The sequence below is a fragment of the Syngnathus scovelli genome, chromosome 16, assembly GCF_024217435.2.
Source record: "Syngnathus scovelli strain Florida chromosome 16, RoL_Ssco_1.2, whole genome shotgun sequence".
NCBI lineage: Eukaryota > Metazoa > Chordata > Actinopteri > Syngnathiformes > Syngnathidae > Syngnathus > Syngnathus scovelli.
The window spans coordinates 486,721-503,848 of NC_090862.1; the positions used below are offsets into that span (position 1 = coordinate 486,721).

Consider the following 17,128-nt stretch of genomic DNA (forward strand, 5'->3'; position numbering starts at 1 on the left):
AGCGTATGTAGCAGCGGAAGTATTGTTTTCACCAAGGAAAATATGAAAAGGCGCAAAAATAGTAAAAGTCCTGCGTGCATGTGAGCTGGACGGTTTTATTTTGAAGCACATAACCCGAACCGGTGTATTTCTACGTTTTGCAACTACGAATTTCCACCTTCCAGCTTAATTGCTTAGGCCAACATACAACCTTCGCCGAATAAGATAAAATATGGCACAGGTCACCATGGACTTGCAGATACATCTTGCGTGAACCCGTAATCAAAGCGAGAATAACACCAATTCTGTGAGTTTTCCATAGTATTTTGAAGCACACAACCGGAACTAGTGTATTTAACCCTGGCGCACTTTATGGTTTCGACCTCCAGCCTCAGCAGCAGCATCCGCATCCCGCAGCATTGCTTGGCCGACTTTCCGTAGAGGACAGCGGCTGCACGTCTGACACAGAGCCCGGCGGAGGAAAGGCGGGTGCGGGTGCGGGTGCGGGTGCGGACAGCTCCCGACCCCGCCTGCTGGATGGACGAATGGAGCCCAGCTGCATGCACACAGCAATGGCTATGGGGCTGACGTCGAAGAAGGCGTCCGCCCGGAGCGTCGGCGTGGAAAGGAAGAACCTCATCACGGTGTGCAGGTATATCGCAACATGCATCCAGAATAATCCTTCCTCCCCAATAAGGGACCGCGCAATTAAGACCACATTTAGTTGCGTATTAAAATAACTGACAACTACCAAGTGTCCAGTGGCAATGACTGCGCCTACACATTTGCTATTTTCCTTTTATACCCCTATCCTTTCAAACCGACCCACTGAATAATGCCTACATTTTATATTAAATATACCATTTTGTCACATGTAAACTTTACATTTGCTTGAATCCTTCCTAACTCTAAATGTGGCTTCTTTTCTTTTAAAATCACCTGCTGACTCATGCCAATATATATTATTAATAAACACAAGTGAAGGAAAGAAAAGCCCCTTCATCATAGCGTTATCAACTGCTTATAGCGGACAGGGGCGTGCAATCTCTCCTCCCCCTCCATCATTCCCCTTTGAGGTGTCCTATATTTATCATCATCACAAGAGGTCATGGCTGAGCGTTGTGCATGCGTCACGTTATACGGCCGTCGCCGACCAAGCTTCCCCTCCGCTCGGCGTATTTTACGAGGCCTTCTTTCTGGACATGATGTCACACGGTTAGTGTCCGTCTCCTGGAGGATTGGCAGAAGAACGCTAACATTTATTCATTACCAATGAATTTCAATGGAAGGCAATTTTCAGTATTCAGAAAAAGAATTGACCTTGCAATCTAGTGTAGTAAGTAGCGTTCAAAATAAATGTAGCCTCCACAAGAACAACGAGACAAAGTCAAAAATAGACACATCATCAAGAGTTTTTATTCTAATAATCCAACCTGCCTGCTTTTTTTTAGCGCCACAAACCGTGAAGCACACAAAAACATGGTGCAAAAAAAAAAGAAAAGAAACCTCTTTTGGGAGATTAGCAAGCTTACACAAAAGACGTGGGACTGTTCCAATATCCGTTACAGTGTTTTTTTATAATGTCAATAACCACAGTGAAAACAGTGCACAAGGACGAGACACACGAACAAAGCGCACGCACGCACATTACCATCAGTATTGTTGACACGCTTTTTCTCTTTCCACTTTTGAAATGAGCGGCAGTCACGAGTCCCCGCTGCCTCCTCGCACATGCCGGCCGGTGATTCAAGTAGTTGTCACGGGTCAGGCGGCGCTGGGTGGGATGGGATGGGCGGGGTGGGCGGGGCAGAGGTCCCACATCAGCTGGTCAGAGTGGCGACGTGGCCTACTTGCTACCGTACTAGCTAAGTAGATGTTAGTGATTAGGTTAATGCACTGGGGGGGGGGTCCACAAATACACAATAGGAACATTCTTTTCTTTAAATGGGCTTTATTTTACTGTAAGCACCAGTTTGGGGAGTTTTTGTTTTAGTTGAATTTCTTATTTTGTGTGGGTACAAGGCGAGGGTCTATTTGTCGCCCACACTGTTTGTTAGCTGCAGAGGTTATACAAAAAATACCTAAGACCAAAACCGGAATCCTAAACCCCAAAACCTTGTGAGCCTATCTTGTAAACCGAATTTCCTAACCCAACCCAACCTAACCTAACCTAACCTAACCTAACCTAACCTAACCTAACCTAACCTAACCTAACTCTAACACCAATGCCCTCACCCTTGTCCAAATCCCCTTTTGTTTTGTTTTGTTTTATTTTGTTCAATGAACGTCCTCAGTGCAACTAGCTTCTTTTTTTTTGGGTGCAGCTCTAACAAGTGCCCTGACGGTTAACCGGTAAAATAAGTCAATTGAGGTAAAACAAAACAAAACAAAACCAAACCTAAACCATAAAGTCGTTATTGGGCCATCATAAGCCACGAAAGACGTCATCTTGAGAAGAATTGATGTACACTGCCAGTGGGCTCTGCCGCTGTTGTCGCTAGCAACCGGTCAGGGGCTCGTTGACGCAATTTTTAACAAGACGTTTTGGATGCTTTGTTTACGGCGTCGGTGGCGGCGAGGGACTCGGTGAACCTAGGAAGAAAACCACAGCGGGGAGACCAAAGAGGGGACAGCAGGGAGAAAAAAAATGCCCATCAGACAGTGAAATGTAGAAAAATGAATCCATCACCACGCAATTTCGGAAATGTAGCACGAGTCACAGCATGTTTTTTTTCGCAATTGTTTCTTCTCAGCTGTTCCCTGAATCATAGCATGATCAATCAAGACCCCAATTTAGAAACATCATGACCTATTCACATCTTCTCTTCTGACTTTGAGTGGGAATCTATCCAATGTAGTAGTTGTGCTCTGCCCCCCCCCCCCAGTTTCTGATTTAAATCGACTTGAAGCTTCTTCAAATTTTTCATTCTTCTTCATCTCTCCCGCTTGTCTGGAATAGTCGTGTCCTGATTTCTCCCCACAAGATGCCGAGGGCTTCCAACGGTTCTTCGTTCTCCTTCATCCTACGAAACATTGCGCCTGACCGCCTCGCCTGTTTGTACTTTCCGCACGTCCACCGACAGCCAAACACTTGCCGAGACACGCTACTGTAAGATGGGCCAAAGGGGGACAGACGACCCCAGTTAGACTTTCCATTTTGGCTTTGGCCCAAACTTCTTGAATTATTCATCAGCCATGAATTCTCTTGGACGTCTCCTCAGACAGTCCACCTGATGAGTAGGCCCTGCTTCATCATCATCATCGTCTGCTGCTGCTGCTGCTGGAAGAAGGAGAGAAAGCAGATCAGGGGAGTTTGTAGGAGGGAGTCTGCAATGAATCAACATTGGTGTATCCAAATACGACACAATGTCGGACAATTTGGCTCTTGTTGTATGAGCCAATGAGCGAGCGGCAGCCCGCTTGAGCCCACTCCAAGAATCCACCTCAACAAGAACAGATTGTGTTTGAGGGTCCGGTCCGGTCCGGTCCGGTGTACAGTAGAAGGGTGTGGCGGGAGAACAAGAGACCATTTCAAGTGAGCCGTGCCGTGAGTGGCTCGGGCACCCATCCAAGGCGAGTGAGAGTGGGTTGCGTATGCCGAGGAGGGTGAACACAAAAGAAGCTTTTCAGAAAGACAAGCTGTTGTTATTCTGTGTCCAATGGTACCAAGAGCATTGCTGCTAGCTTCTCTTGAGATGGACGAAGGAAAATGAGAATTTTAGGCCATCGTACACATTTGACAGGGGCCGTGCTTAAAACGCTTATTTTAGCTGACCAAATTCCCCAGTCTTGGTTCCGGCTTGGCATTTTTTTCCTTTTGCTTCCAGTCCGTCTAGCGACGGTAACTCTGCTTAGGTTTCATTCAGTAGGAAATAAGACACCACTGACCTGTTTGACTCATCCAATGTGGTCCAGAAAAGAGTCAAAGCCCCCAAAGTGAATTGAATCCAGTTTTTGTGTCCCGTCGGAGAAGGTCCGCCGCAGGTGTCGGCGGTGTCGGAACAAGGTTCCCCCTCCCGGCCTAGAGCGTCTTGCGTTTGGGGAAGATGGCTTTCCGAAAGGAGGTGGTGGTGCTTCCCCGGCTGAAGGAAGCGCCGCCCAAGGAGATCTTGGTCTTGCCGCTGGTAATGGTGGAGGATCCCAGCGAGGTGGTGCTCTTGCCCCGAGAGATGGACGAGTTGCCCAGGGCCAGCTTGCTCTTGCCCCGCTTGATGCTGGTGTTGCCCAGCGTCAGGGCCGTCTTGCCCTCGGTGAAGCTGGTGTTGCCCATTGAGGTGGTCGGTCGGCGATGAGCGCGGCACGCTCATCCAGCTCAAACGCCCGCTCCGCAAGCCCCTCAGACGCAGCAGTAAGGCCAGCGGCGATCCGGAGCCCAGCGGAATGCCCAGAGAGCCCGGAGCGGCATAAAGCCTTGGTTGAGCTTCTGGACGTGGGCTCGGGAAGGCCGCATACCACTCGGGAGTCGCCGTGAATGGACAGAGGCGGCTGGTAGGTTGGAAAGTGCCTTTGGCGAGGGTGAGGGGCAGGCGCTGACGCTCCGGACACTCGCGCGATTGTCTCGGTGACACCGGGAACATTGTTGCCAGGGGTGGCGGGGTGCAATCTGGCGGGGACGTCGCTTTGTTCTGCACCATTGTTTCCAACCTTTGCAAAAAATGTCTTTCCGTGCCGTTCCTTGAAATGGATTTTATTATTATCCATTGGCAAGTCATTACAGATTTGGAGGCGTCACCGAGCGGAGCCGAGCCGAGCAGAGTTAAGCCGCATCATCCGTCACATATGCTTCAAAGCTAAAGAGAAAAGTGTCCATTGAAAGTTGTCCATTCAAGCGCAGTCTTGTCATTTCACATGTTCCTCAGCCACGCTTAAGAAAAAAAATAATTCCTCTATTACATCGGATTCTTCGACTTGCTGATCCACCCTCAAACTGAGCACCGTGACTGACCTGATAGCGACAGACCAGAGCGGTGCGTCCGGGTTTTATTTTTTTTTGGTGAGTACATGCTGGATTCAGAAGGACGTCATCTCCAGGCCGGCTTTTCTGGGTTATTTGCTGGATTCATGGCCGGTAATTCCAGTAGACGTGGCTGTGGGTCTTGTCGCCCCTGCTGAGGGTGGTCCTGACCACAGACGCACACTTGGTCCCGTGGGTGAAGGTCAGCGTGGCGATGGAGCTGGTGGTCTCACCTCGTGTGACCGAGGTTTTGCCCACGGCGACTCCGCTCTTCCCCAGCGTTAGCGTGCTTCTGCTCCAGGAGATGGAGAATTGGCCCCAGGAGATGGCGTACTTGCTGCTCAGCAGGGAGACTTTGCCTTTGCTGAAGGAGGTCTTGCTGGAGGAATAGCTGCTCTTCCACTCGCTCTCAGAGTCTATTTTGGACTTCCTCTTTGAAGGGCCGGCTCCCAGGGTGGGCTCCATCTAGGTGTTCCTGCGCTTGGGCATGAGCGCTTTGCGGAAGGAGGTGGTGGTTGTCCCTCGGCTGAAGCTAGCCCGTCCTAGCGCCACGGTGGTCTTCTGCCTCTGGATGGTGGAATCTCCCATGGAGGTCGTGGTCACGCCACGGAAGATGGAGGAGTTCCCCATGGCCACGGTGGTCTTTCCCCTAGCGATGGAGGTGCTTCCCACAGCCAGGGCGGTCTTGCCCTCGGTGATGCTGGTGTTGCCCATGGCTCCTCTCCGGAAGCGGGCGGATGGCCGGCCGGCGACTCCTCGCATGCGCGCCGTAGCCTTTTGGGGGATCCGGAGCAAAAGTCAATCCGCGGCGCTAAATAGCTGCCATCGGAGGGGGGGGGAGGAAGGGAGGGAAGGATTTGATCTTTTTCTTTTTTGATCGGCAGGACACAAAGAGACCTGGAAGCCCAGTGTGTGCACAAAGGCTGCCAGGACAGGACAGGACAGGACACGGGGTTAATTGTTTTCTTGTCATGATAACGCTGAAGGGGTGCTTTGTGCGCCACACAAGACAATTGGGGTGACCTCAGGCGTAAGATGGCGTCCCCCTCCACCCCGACCAACAAAAAGCCGCCGCCACCGCCGCCACCGCCACCACCCTTTCATTGCTGTGTACACATAGTACAGTAGTACATTTGTCCGGCGGGTACGCGAGGCAGCTAAAGAAGCCTCTGGTGTTTTTGCCTAGGTTTTCCGTCAAGACTCTCCTGGAAAAGTACACGGCCGAGCCCATCGACGACTCGGCCGAAGAGTTTGTCAACTTTGCTGCTATCTTGGAGCACATCCTCAGCCACCGTTTTAAAGGTAACAAACGTTTTTTTATTATTATTATTATTCTTGTTATTTGGATCAATGAAGAGAAAGTGCATTTCAATACTTTTGTCATTTGTGGTGACCAGGCTCGGCCAGCTGGTTCACTTCAGATGGACAGCGCAGCTTCTGGGAGTACCTCCGGCTGGCCTGCGGCAAGGTGCAGAACAACTGCATCGCCAGCATCGAGAACATGGAGAACATCAGCACGTCTCGAGCCAAGGCGAGGATTGCTCACGTTGCGTGCGTGCGTGCGTGCGTGCGTGCGCGCTGTTCCGACGTTGACGCCTCGTCGTTTGTTTCCAAGGGCCGGGCGTGGATTCGAGTGGCGCTAATGGAGAAGCGGCTTTCGGAATACGTGTCCACTGCCTTGAAGGACACCAGAACCACCAGGTATGGCTCACGCTGCTGGCAAATAAGATTCAAGTTGGAATGCGCTTAGCTCTGTTTGCTCAAAGACTGACGGGCTTTTGCGATGACAGGAGGTTCTACGACGACGGCGCCATCATGCTGAGGGAGGAGGCCACGGTGCTGACCGGCATGCTCATCGGACTGAGCGCCATTGACTTCAGGTTGCGGAGGAAATATTTTCCACCTTTGGTGTTGTCATGGGAGAGGAAAATGAAGTCCTTCACAAAGGACATTTTGTCCGTGTAGTTTCTGCCTGAAGGGGGAAACGCTGGACGGCAAGTCCCCGGCGGTCATTGACTACACTCCCTACCTGAAGTTCACTCAGAGGTAAGCCTTTACGCCACGAGCTTAGCACCAGCATGCTAACGCAACGTGCCTGGCCGCAGCTACGACTGCCTGAGCGACGACGAGGACCGACGCAGCGTCGACAGCAGCAACAGCGAAGAGAGCGTCCCGGAGCATCCTTACATCCCTCTGGTCACCGATGAGGAGAGCTGGAGCAACAAGTGCCGCAAGATGGAGCAGCGATTTAAGATCGTATATGCGCAGAAGGTCAGACAAAAGCATATTCTACAGGAAAGCAAACAACCCAAACACTGGTGTGATATTCAGGGCTACTTGGAGGAGCTGGTCCGCCTTCGCGAGTCTCAGCTCAAGAACGTCGAAACGGACAACAAGCGTCTGAGGGCCAAAGCGGACGAGCTGACTTTGCAGAGTCAGCGCGAGAAGAAGGAGCTGGAGGCCGTCGTGCTGGAGCTGCAGGCTCAGCTGTGAGGCATTTGCTTTTGGCTTTGGTTGGTTGAGTGCGTGAGGGCCAAGTGCTACAAGTGGGCCAGTGAAGAAGCCAGTCACTATGACACGGCTTTGGACTAATTCATATTGTCTGTCTCTCGTGAAGCTCCTCCCTCATGCCCTGTGACGCTTCCCACCCGGGAAAAAACCTTTCCATCCCTCTCATCAACCGCTGGGCGGCCATCAGCGACCACCAGGGTGACGTCAAACTCTTCCGCAGGTATTATTCACATTTGTAACGCATAACACATTGGTTTCTTGTACTCTGTTCTCACGATTGGAATGCATATTTGCGGTTCCCGCAGAAGGAGCTTCCGCAGTTTGGAGCAACTTTCCACCGAGCTCAGCCTCAACTCGGATTCTCAGAGAACCGACGAGAGGCAGAACGGAGACGCGGCCTGGACCTCGGCAGGTCAATTATGACCTCACGCTTACTACAATTGTTGCATTTTCCTCGATTGGTCATAACGATTCACCACGCATGATGCGGTTGACCACTAGGTGGCAGTTGTGCGGATTGGTACAATCGTGCGTACTTGTTGTGTCGTTTCAGCCAAGGACAACACGCCGTCTATGTTGGGCCTGTGCGGTTCTTTGGCGTCGCTGCCAAGCTCCAAGTCACTGACCAGCCTCAAGTCCAGCGAGTGCCTGGTCAACATCAGTGCCGAGCCCAGCCCCGCACTCTCCCCCAGCTAGGAGAATCCTTTCCGAGCCTTCCAATTCCCTAGCTCCGTCCCAACACCTGGACCCAAGCGCCAATGTCTCTGTGAATGTACAGCAGGAATTCTGGTCGTTATTATTCTCGCTTGCCACTCTTTTTCTCTCCTGCAGCGTTTTTCTTGTTTTTCCCAAATCACAACCACACAAGCCAGAGGTCAATACTGTCAAACAAAAACAAACACGCAGCAGTGGATATGATGCAACACCTCCTATTTCAGCCTATGTCCTTCTTTGTATGCTTCAAACCTGGGATGATGATGATGATGATTATTATTATTGTTTTGTGTTGCATAAAAAGGCCTTTTACACGATGCTACGTTCGTGATCTATGTCCAGCAATTGTGTCAAGGAATCAACAACTTGACGGCACAAGCACGCTTTGGCTCCATCTATCGGCAAACAGTTTAATAGACACCTACATGCTCTTTATTAGCTACACGCACACACCAGTGAGCTGCTATATGTAGTAATATGTATTAAGAAATATAATTTGCTTTTTTAAATATAAACTAAAAAAAATATTTCCGAAAAATATATAAATTCCTTCACTCACGATTTTTGGAAAATATATTGCAATTTTCATCCTATATATTCTTTTAAATAATTCAATGGAATAAAAAGAAAGACTTGGTTGGCTAGACTTGCCTGCACAGCAGCCACATACAAAGGAGGCCCCACAATCGTGAAAGTAAAACGAAGTGGGTTGGACCTCCAAACTTTTTCGGGGGTGCAGATGACGACCAATAGGAGCTCGCTTGACTTGCACCAACCAACCAACCAGATGCCAGATGACCCAAAACTTTTGCATGATGTCGCGACTTCTTCCTGTCACTTGTGTTGAGAGCAAGCACAGTACTCCCCACCACGAGAAGAAAAAAGAAAACATCTGACAAGCAAAGCAAGCATTTTGGGAGCATCAGTGCGCGTGAAGTGAAGAAAGGAGTCTGCCTGCCTGCCTGCCTGCCTGCCTGCCTGCCTGCCTGCCTGCCTGCCTGCCTGCCCTGCGCGTATCCGCGCGCGCGTGTGTGTACGTGCGTGTGACTTCCTTCTAATCTAACCTAACCTAACCGGACCTGTGAGGGATGTCAGGCCGAAGTGGTGCAGCTTCTCGCGGCTGCAGCAACTCCGGCGTGTCGCTGCTGCCCCTCCGGGCCATGGTGCCCTACCAGCTGCTCCTCAAGACGGGTAAATAAACATCAGTCCACAAGATAATAGCTAGTACATATCTCTCTGTCTCCTGCAGGCAAAGGCTCTTAATCATTTCAAAACATGTTTAGGCTTAGGTGGGGTGAAATGTAACTCTCTGTTTTAGTAACAGCAAGATTTTCTGTACAGTAGTCATGGTAAAATGATGAGTATCGTAATACTAGTGATATCACTGAAAGATTCATTGTAGAAAGTATATCACAAATATATAATTGAAATGAGTCCAAATTGTAAATGATGCTGCAATTGTGCAGTCAAAATGGAGTCAAATGTTCAATAACAGCATGCTTTGTGCTTTATGTGTCGGGCTCCTTTCGGGTTGCCCAGGTTCACAATTGTGTGTGTGTGTGTGTGTGTTTGGACCCACACAGCGCCTGGGATCAATTTAGCAAATAACTCCGTCGTAAGACTCTTTTCATGCCTTTTTTGTCTCGATGCTCCCCCTCCAAAAAGCTGAGCGGACCTCGGCCCGCCCGCCCAAGCCCACCATGCGGCGGACGCTCTCTTTAGATGCCATCCTGGCGCCGTACCTGCAGGGCCAGTGGCCCAAAGAACCCAAAGAGGGCCCGGCGGGAGTCTGCGATAAGGCCACACAGGTGAGCGTCATTTTGCTGCTAGCTTATCTATGGAGGGAGGCTCAAGTCCCATGAAAAAGTTGTTGGATCCATGCTAGTTTGCATCCCGGCCTTAAGCAAGGTACTTGCCCCAGTTGAAAAAAAGTGCAGCGGTCCTTGGGCACCTGATTCGATCACGCTGCTATCTCTCCTTGCACGCCTGAATATGTGTGATGTGGCTCTGTGGGGTGTGCACCACAAAGATACTGTAGATCCAGCAGAGTGGACGTACAATTGCCCCTTGAGGAATTATAATCAATATGATGACATTCAATTAAAAAAAACAAAAACGTTTTGGGTGATTTCTGACTCATTTGGAACATTGAGCCAGTTTTATGTTGTGGTGTCACTCAAATTGTGTGATGTTTGGCTTTCAGCTGTTTTGTTTTATTTAACTACCCAAGGCAAGCAACTGAAACATCCATCCAAACAAAAAAAACGGTATCTTATTTTTGGTGTGTCTAAACCTCAAGCATGCATGAAAATGGTTGCCAAAGCCACACAGGCCCCTTACATACTCTTGTCACCTCAGCCCACCCGGGAAACTTTGCCAAGCCCCTCCAAGTTTTCGGGGCACAGTTTAAAGGCGAGCGAACCCCCTCTGCCTAGCTCCATTGTGAGGCGAGGCAGACCCCTCCTGACCTCATTATACGCACACCCCATCCCCCTCCGCACACACACACACCAGTCAGCGTCTGCTGCCCCCAGCTTGGTGGCATCCCATCATCCAACTTATTGTTGGCCCGATTTCATCCTTGACTCGGCTTCTATACAAAGTGCATCTTCGGAGAGGCATCTTCTGCAATACATGTATTTCAAAGCACAATTCGTTTAATGGGAAGGGATGTCTTGCCAGGTCCACTTTGTAGCCGTCATGCTGTTGCCTTTGGACTAGGAGTTGTTGTACTTAACTCAATGACTACATGAGGCATGGTGCTGTGGTCTTTTTATAGCCGCGTGATCCCCCCCCCTGCTTGCAGTGGCCGCGAGGTGTCGAGGTGACGCCTGTAACTTTATCTGTCAAAGTCACGGCGTGACTCACTCAGACTTATTTAGCCGCCGGACGCCACACCGACGACCAGCACAGACAGACAGACAGACAGACGGAGCTTTTCTCTTTTGTGGGACGTGACTGACGGAGACTAAGCTGACTTGAACGAGATTGTCCGCCAAGATCCCACAGGGGGGTCCGAACTAGAAGCGTCAGACTTTGGAGGTCGGCGATGGACAGCAGAGCATCTGCTAGAAAATCCAGAGTTCATGTGAAGAAAACGGTACTGTGTGTGTGTGTGTGTGTGTGTGTGTGTGTGTGTGTGTGTGTGTGTGTGTGTGTGTGTGTGATCGGCCAATCGGTTAGTTTCTTAGTCAGTCACGTTAGGATGGCACGGTCCACGTGCAGTGGTGGAAAATAAAAGTTGTCTGTCTTGTCTTTTGTCATTGCAGACGCCATTTTGTTGGGCAGAGGAGACGCGGGCCAGGAGAAGTTTGGGCGGTCACAAGCGATCAGCATCGTGGGGCAGTGCTGAGCACCTTAAGGAGGCAAGAACCTTCATCATTTCATCATTGTGATCATCATGGTCATCGTCATGCTCTTCTTCTTGCAGGTGGCCAAGCTGAGGCAGCAGCTGCAGAAGCGATCCCGCCACGCCGCTCCTTCTGCGCCAGGGTACGAAGCGTCGCACCGTCCGCTGACTGCGGGCGTCACCCAGGTACAACGAACTGCTAAAGCCATCACTGGATTCTTTTGACAGCCAGCAAAAGTGGTGTTCTTACTGTTCCTGATGTCACCTCAGGTGCCGTTGAGCGGACTGGCCTCGCGTCTGCGGCGAAGCGACGAGGGCCTCAACTTGGAGCTGGAGGAGGCGTTTGTGTCGGAGAAGCGGGACGACCAGCATGAGGTCCTGATTGGGAGCAGTTGAGATGAAAATGCGGGAAACATAAAAAAACGTGTCGCTTTGCGCTGCAGCTGTTGGACATCCCGGACGGGCACAGGGCTCCCGCTCCGGTCCAGAGGTGCAGCAGCGGCTCCCAGAGCGAGTCGTCGCCGGGCCCGTTGGATCTTTCCCTGTTGTCTCCTTCGCAGTCGCCGTGTGCTTTAGATTCTTTCTTGCTGTCGCCGTCAAGCTCACCCTGCTCTTTGAACCCTTCGCTCTTCTCCCCATCCAAGTCACCAGGTCAGGCGCTCGCGTTTACGGGCTTCTCCAAAGACTTTTCATAACCATCGTTCGTGTCTGTCTGTGTAACAGGGTCTCCTACTCGTGAGGTCTTTTGTCTGTCTCCTTCCACGCTTTTCGATCCTCCCGCGTTGCCGGCGTGTTCGTCCCCCTCCTCGCGGCTGCCGTGCCCCGACCAAAGCTTTTCCTTCCAGCGGCAGCCGCCGGAAGGCTGCGAGCCGCTTCTAGTGTGTCAGGACACTATGTGAGTTCCCTCTTTTGTGCATCATACAATGTCGTTTCTACGAACCGTGGGCAAATTGTGAGCTTTGACATGACTATCTTTCCCCGCAGGTCCACGGACGAGCCTGTCCACCTGCAGCCATCTTGTCCCGACCTCAATAAGGTGAACTTCACTCCGCACGGAGGCTCTGCTTTCTGCCCCGTCAACCTCCTCAAGCCCCTCCTGCCTTCCATGGACCTGCTCTTCCGCGGCTTGTCCGTCTCGCCCGTCACCGGCTGCCCGGGCCAGGCATCTCCCACCAGGCAGCTGGGCATGCAGTGAGGGTGACGCTGGACTAGACTTCTCTGAGTTTACTTGGGGGGGGGGGGGGGGGGGGGGGGGGGGGTTGACTGCCTCGTCACTGGAACCTCAATTGCAGACTTGTGGATGAATACCAAAATGTTTTGGCTTTGTTTCTGTATTATAATCAAGCCCATTGTTTTTGGCTGGCTTCCTTTTTACCAATTCTTTACTAAGAAATATATTTTGTAGCTTTCTTAAATCAATTGTGATGATATTTAGTTGTGTTCATAAATTTAACATGAGATGTGTATCGAATATGAGTGATCAGGAAAAAAATCCTCATTTGAATAGCATTCAAATTTAAATGGATTGTATTCTTAAATTCATCAGATCGATGCTCGTACGACACGTGGATTTGCGGTTTTTAAATATCTTAGTCCCGCCCATCTCTACCAAAGAAGCGCCATGATTGGCCAATGAGAATTGTATCTGTAGTGTGCGGACCAATCCACTCAATCCACATACTGTGACGTCAAAGGCATGCGACGTTTTTAAGAAAAGGACCTGTTTTTTTTTTTTAACCGAACAGCTGTCTTTTGCATTGTCGTGATAAAAATGTGTGGTCCGGCCTAAAACATAACTAACACTAGTAAAAGCGTTGTTTTAGTTGGTTTCGTCGAGGTGCGTTAAGATAAATCTAGTCTGCGTAAAAGAGTTGACGAGAATATGAAAAACTAAAATTCAGGCAAATTTATGGACACCGTTTTAAGGTCTTTTCACAACGGCACATTTCCGGACGCAGTTTAATGAAACGTGTAATGACCTCATCACAACAACATTCCTCTGTAGCGGAATAGACATCATAATAATAAGAATAAGAATCAATAATGACACTTGCGGTGCACAAGTGAAAATCTAAAAGCTGAATAGCCACTGCGGCTCGTGACCGCGGCTATAGTGGAGCGGGACGTCGCTGTTGCGGGGCCCGGGAGCCTGGCGGTGTCGGTTTCCATAGCCATACCCGGACTGGTGGCGGACGGCATGGCTTCGGGCAAAGGAGCATCCAGGGGCCCAGCGCTGTGGGACAACATGCGCTTGCGCTTCATCGTATGTTTTCTGGGCGTCTTCGTGTGTTATTTCTATTATGGAATTTTGCAAGAAACCATGTAAGTAAGCAAGCAAGCAAGCAAGCAGGATATTCGTGGCGTTTACATGACCGCTGTTTGCATTATGATAGTTGACGTTCGAGCTACTATTCGTCTTCATGTTCCCTCTCACGGGATTAATAACCTTCAGAAATACAACGAATGATACCCTTCCTGAATCATTTGATTAGATCAATTGACAATTAAATTGAGCTCTGTTTCCAAGTATTACAACTTATTCAAATGCTTACTTCCAAAGGTTAAGTTTGATTTAGTTTTTTAACTTTTCAAATACTTCCATTTGTTACTACGGTGATTATTACAACGTCAGGTGGAAGTGGGCCACGACACTGGTGGAATGCTGTTGCCCAAGTGGCAAGTGCGGGAATCATATGTGGTTACTACATGACGACGATGTCACGCACACAGTATTTATCGAGCAATAACTTGGTTGAACTCGAATGCATCACAGCCTCACCACCAGATGAAATATATAACTTTTGTATTACATTTTTCACTACAGTACAAGAGGTGATTATGGCCACGGCGAGCAAAAGGAGAAGTTTCGATTTGCCAGGACGTTGGTGTTCATCCAGTGCATCATTAACGCTCTGTTTGCCAGGATATGTAAGTATTCTGACCGCGAGATGCTGGTTCACACGTTATTTACCCCAACAGGAAATATCGGAAATAGAACTAATCCAAACGTCACCATCACAAATCTTTTATTAACGTGTATAAGAAGTGCTTCAAGTGCAACTTGGTGGTGTCGAAACGAACATGTAAAACGTATTGACATTGTCCAAACTTTGTTTTCTACGGCTTTGAGAAGTGTCATTTGAAATGGTCTTAAAAATCACTTGAAATGCCACATTCTTGCTTTGGATGTGAATGCGTTTACTTCACGTCCTCTGTCTCTCTGTCTCTCTCTCTCTCTCTCTCTCTCGATCTCTCCTGTGTTTATTTTTCCTCTTTCCCCAGTGATTCAGTTTTTCGAGGGTCCCAAGCCAGACTTCACCAGGAGCTGGCTGTACGGCCTTTGTTCCCTCTCCTACGTGGGAGCCATGGTATCCAGTAACTCTGCCTTACAATATGTCAACTACCCCACACAGGTCAGCCAGAGATCCCTCAAATGTACTTGATGAAGTGTTTATAGTTCCTAAAACAATATCTGTTTTTAGGTGCTGGGAAAATCTTGCAAGCCAATCCCAGGTGAGCTGACATGATTCCAGAGTGACAAATTGAAATGGATGGAATTGGAATGATCTCACCTCGCGTGTTTGGAGTTGCGCTATTATGCCACGTCTGCCTGGAGCTTTTCCTGCTCACAAAGTTGTTCCAACATGTGCAGTGATGATCTTGGGGGTGACCATCCTGAGGAAGCGCTACCCGATGGCCAAGTACTTGTGTGTGCTTCTGATCGTGAGCGGGGTAGCGCTCTTTCTATACAAGCCCAACAAGAGCTCAGCTGTGGCGGAAGACCACATCTTTGGCTTCGGAGAGATCCTCTTGGTGAGTAGGTCTAAAGTAAAAAAAAAATAAAGTTACACCTTGAACTCTATGCTGGCAATTTTGACACCATTCTGATGTGCAGATTTCTGATGACCATGAAGATGGATTCCATTTTGTGTTCATGACCACAAACACAGTGAAATTGTCCTATTTTTACAGCTAGTTTCTCTCACGCTGGATGGCCTGACAGGTGTGGCTCAGGATCACATGAGGACCCGCTTCCAAACCAGCGCCAACCGCATGATGCTCAACATCAATCTGTGGTCCACGGTGCTCCTAGGACTGGGTAAGTCACTTTAGCAATTTTACAAATGGCAATTGATAGCCGTGATTGTCTTCAGCAGTCTGAGATATTTCTACACACCACTTGGTGGCGCCATAGGCACGGCACTTCTGCTTCAAGCACATCAGTTGCACAGCTTCTACAAGCTAGCTAGCTATATTTGAGGTTCTCGATAATATATTTTTATTCATGTAAAAAAACAAACAAACACTTACTTACTTACTTACTGTACGTGTGTGCAGTTGTGCTGTGGACCGGTGAGGTGTGGGACTTCCTGAGCTTTACTGAACGTTACCCGAGCATCTTGTACAACATCCTCCTGTTTGGATTGACCAGCGCGTTGGGCCAGGTGAGCCAACGTTCAAAGTTGATTCCAAGCTGGCATGGCATAGTCAAAAAATAATGACGTTGTTTGATGCCAGACGTTCATCTTCATGACGGTGGTTTACTTTGGACCTTTGACGTGCTCCATCGTCACCACCACCAGGAAGTTTTTCACTATCCTGGGCTCCGTCCTTCTCTTTGGAAATCAAATGAGCGACATGCAGTGGGTCGGCACCATCCTGGTGTTCCTTGGTGAGAGAAATTGGCAATTTAGTTGGGTGTACATAGATGCCTTGACGCGCATGTTTGATTTGCTCCGTGACCACGCTTGTTACGTAAGTCCTGCTCATCTCAGATTGTCTGAAATGAATAGAAACGCGGCTAGTATCTCAAAGTTCGTTGGGTCACTCGTTTCTTTTTGACAGCTCCTTCACATCTCTGTTGTGGACATTTCAGGTCTTGGATTGGACGCTAAATTTGGCAAAGGACCCAAGAAGACGACACGTTAAGACACCCATCACGAGTCGGAACCTTCTTATACAGGCTGCAACTTCTATTACCTCATTTTTAATTAATACAAACTCCTCAGTTTTAACACATTCATCAAGGACAAAACACTTCAGCCTCTCCAAGTCGCCAATTGACCAAAAAATGGCATCCTGTTTCGCTATCATGTTCTAGGCCAATAATTACCCATGTAAATTGTCATTTATAAAGCATAGGAGTCTTGGATGAATGTTTTTTTTTTTCTACCAATTATCGAATACTTTCATTAAAAGGGAAATAGTCACCTTTCATCGTATTCAAATTCATTGAAATTGTCATGGCAGGAACACTGAGCAAGCTGCCATCGAAGCACTGTTTGGCGACAGCGACTCCTGCTGCCACTTACTGGTACAGTCAGTGGTGGCCACGCTCAACAAGCGTTCGATCTTGAACATAATCATCCTCTGATGAGTGAAAGACACGACGCAAAACGTCATTAAAACGCAATTTCGATACATTTATATACATTACGTGTGGCTGTGACGTCTTAATATGGAAAATACCCGAAAGGACAAATTTGAAGGAAACATCAACCATTGCAAGCATACGGTCAATGTACCTCTGACAGCTCCAAATATGAACCCAACCATGAATTAAGAAAACTACACAAATGTAACCTTTCAGGACGTAAACTGTTTCCTCCCTACTGTATCAA

General features: G+C 49.0%; 4 protein-coding genes across 9 annotated transcripts; 3 read left to right on the forward strand and 1 right to left on the reverse strand.

Annotated features, from left to right (window-relative positions):
* The first annotated feature begins 491 nt into the window (after positions 1–491).
* rundc3aa (RUN domain containing 3Aa) lies at positions 492–8,475 on the forward strand. The gene is made up of 11 exons (XM_049745239.2): positions 492–631; positions 6,120–6,235; positions 6,331–6,464; positions 6,549–6,634; positions 6,724–6,813; positions 6,899–6,979; positions 7,039–7,204; positions 7,265–7,422; positions 7,551–7,664; positions 7,750–7,856; positions 7,998–8,475. Exons 1-11 carry the CDS (start codon positions 525–527, stop codon positions 8,138–8,140), a joined length of 1,302 nt encoding a protein of 433 aa, XP_049601196.1. The 5' UTR covers positions 492–524; the 3' UTR covers positions 8,141–8,475.
* zwi (zwilling) lies at positions 1,374–5,337 on the reverse strand. 6 transcript variants are annotated; one of them, XM_068653364.1, is made up of 3 exons: positions 3,868–5,335; positions 2,170–2,571; positions 1,374–2,124 (listed from the first exon to the last, which is right to left on the reverse strand). In XM_068653364.1, the coding sequence occupies exon 1, from the start codon at positions 4,247–4,249 to the stop codon at positions 4,001–4,003; it is 249 nt and encodes an 82-aa protein (XP_068509465.1). In that variant the 5' UTR covers positions 4,250–5,335; the 3' UTR covers positions 1,374–2,124; positions 2,170–2,571; positions 3,868–4,000. The 6 variants fall into 6 exon arrangements, with proteins under 6 accessions (XP_068509465.1, XP_068509463.1, XP_068509464.1 ...); XM_068653362.1 differs by having other exon boundaries at positions 1,374–2,139; XM_068653363.1 differs by having other exon boundaries at positions 2,165–2,571.
* A 491-nt stretch (positions 8,476–8,966) lies between the features above and the next one.
* Positions 8,967–12,937, forward strand: fam117aa (family with sequence similarity 117 member Aa). The gene is given in 7 exon segments (XM_049744787.2): positions 8,967–9,349; positions 9,824–9,966; positions 11,428–11,523; positions 11,589–11,693; positions 11,778–11,882; positions 11,951–12,402; positions 12,492–12,937. Coding segments are annotated over 7 exon segments (1,215 nt in total). The 5' UTR covers positions 8,967–9,246; the 3' UTR covers positions 12,703–12,937.
* A 315-nt stretch (positions 12,938–13,252) lies between these two features.
* On the forward strand, positions 13,253–16,722 carry slc35b1 (solute carrier family 35 member B1). Its single transcript, XM_049744788.2, has 9 exons — positions 13,253–13,829; positions 14,332–14,435; positions 14,790–14,920; positions 14,990–15,020; positions 15,160–15,320; positions 15,480–15,606; positions 15,846–15,952; positions 16,026–16,179; positions 16,384–16,722. Exons 1-9 carry the CDS (start codon positions 13,705–13,707, stop codon positions 16,434–16,436), a joined length of 993 nt encoding a protein of 330 aa, XP_049600745.1. The 5' UTR covers positions 13,253–13,704; the 3' UTR covers positions 16,437–16,722.
* Positions 16,723–17,128: the final 406 nt, after the last annotated feature.

Excerpts from the sequence above, each read along its gene's own strand:
- zwi (XM_068653364.1), bottom strand. The coding sequence starts at position 4,249 with ATGGGCAACACCAGCTTCACCGAGGGCAAGACGGCCCTGACGCTGGGC.
- slc35b1 (XM_049744788.2), top strand. The coding sequence starts at position 13,705 with ATGGCTTCGGGCAAAGGAGCATCCAGGGGCCCAGCGCTGTGGGACAAC. Across the intron at positions 13,830-14,331 it reads GGAATTTTGCAAGAAACCAT|TACAAGAGGTGATTATGGCC; the intron begins GTAAGTAAGCAA and ends TTTTCACTACAG. Across the intron at positions 14,436-14,789 it reads CGCTCTGTTTGCCAGGATAT|TGATTCAGTTTTTCGAGGGT; the intron begins GTAAGTATTCTG and ends CTCTTTCCCCAG.
- rundc3aa (XM_049745239.2), top strand. The coding sequence starts at position 525 with ATGGAGCCCAGCTGCATGCACACAGCAATGGCTATGGGGCTGACGTCG. Across the intron at positions 6,635-6,723 it reads AAGGACACCAGAACCACCAG|GAGGTTCTACGACGACGGCG; the intron begins GTATGGCTCACG and ends TTGCGATGACAG. Across the intron at positions 7,205-7,264 it reads AGATCGTATATGCGCAGAAG|GGCTACTTGGAGGAGCTGGT; the intron begins GTCAGACAAAAG and ends TGTGATATTCAG.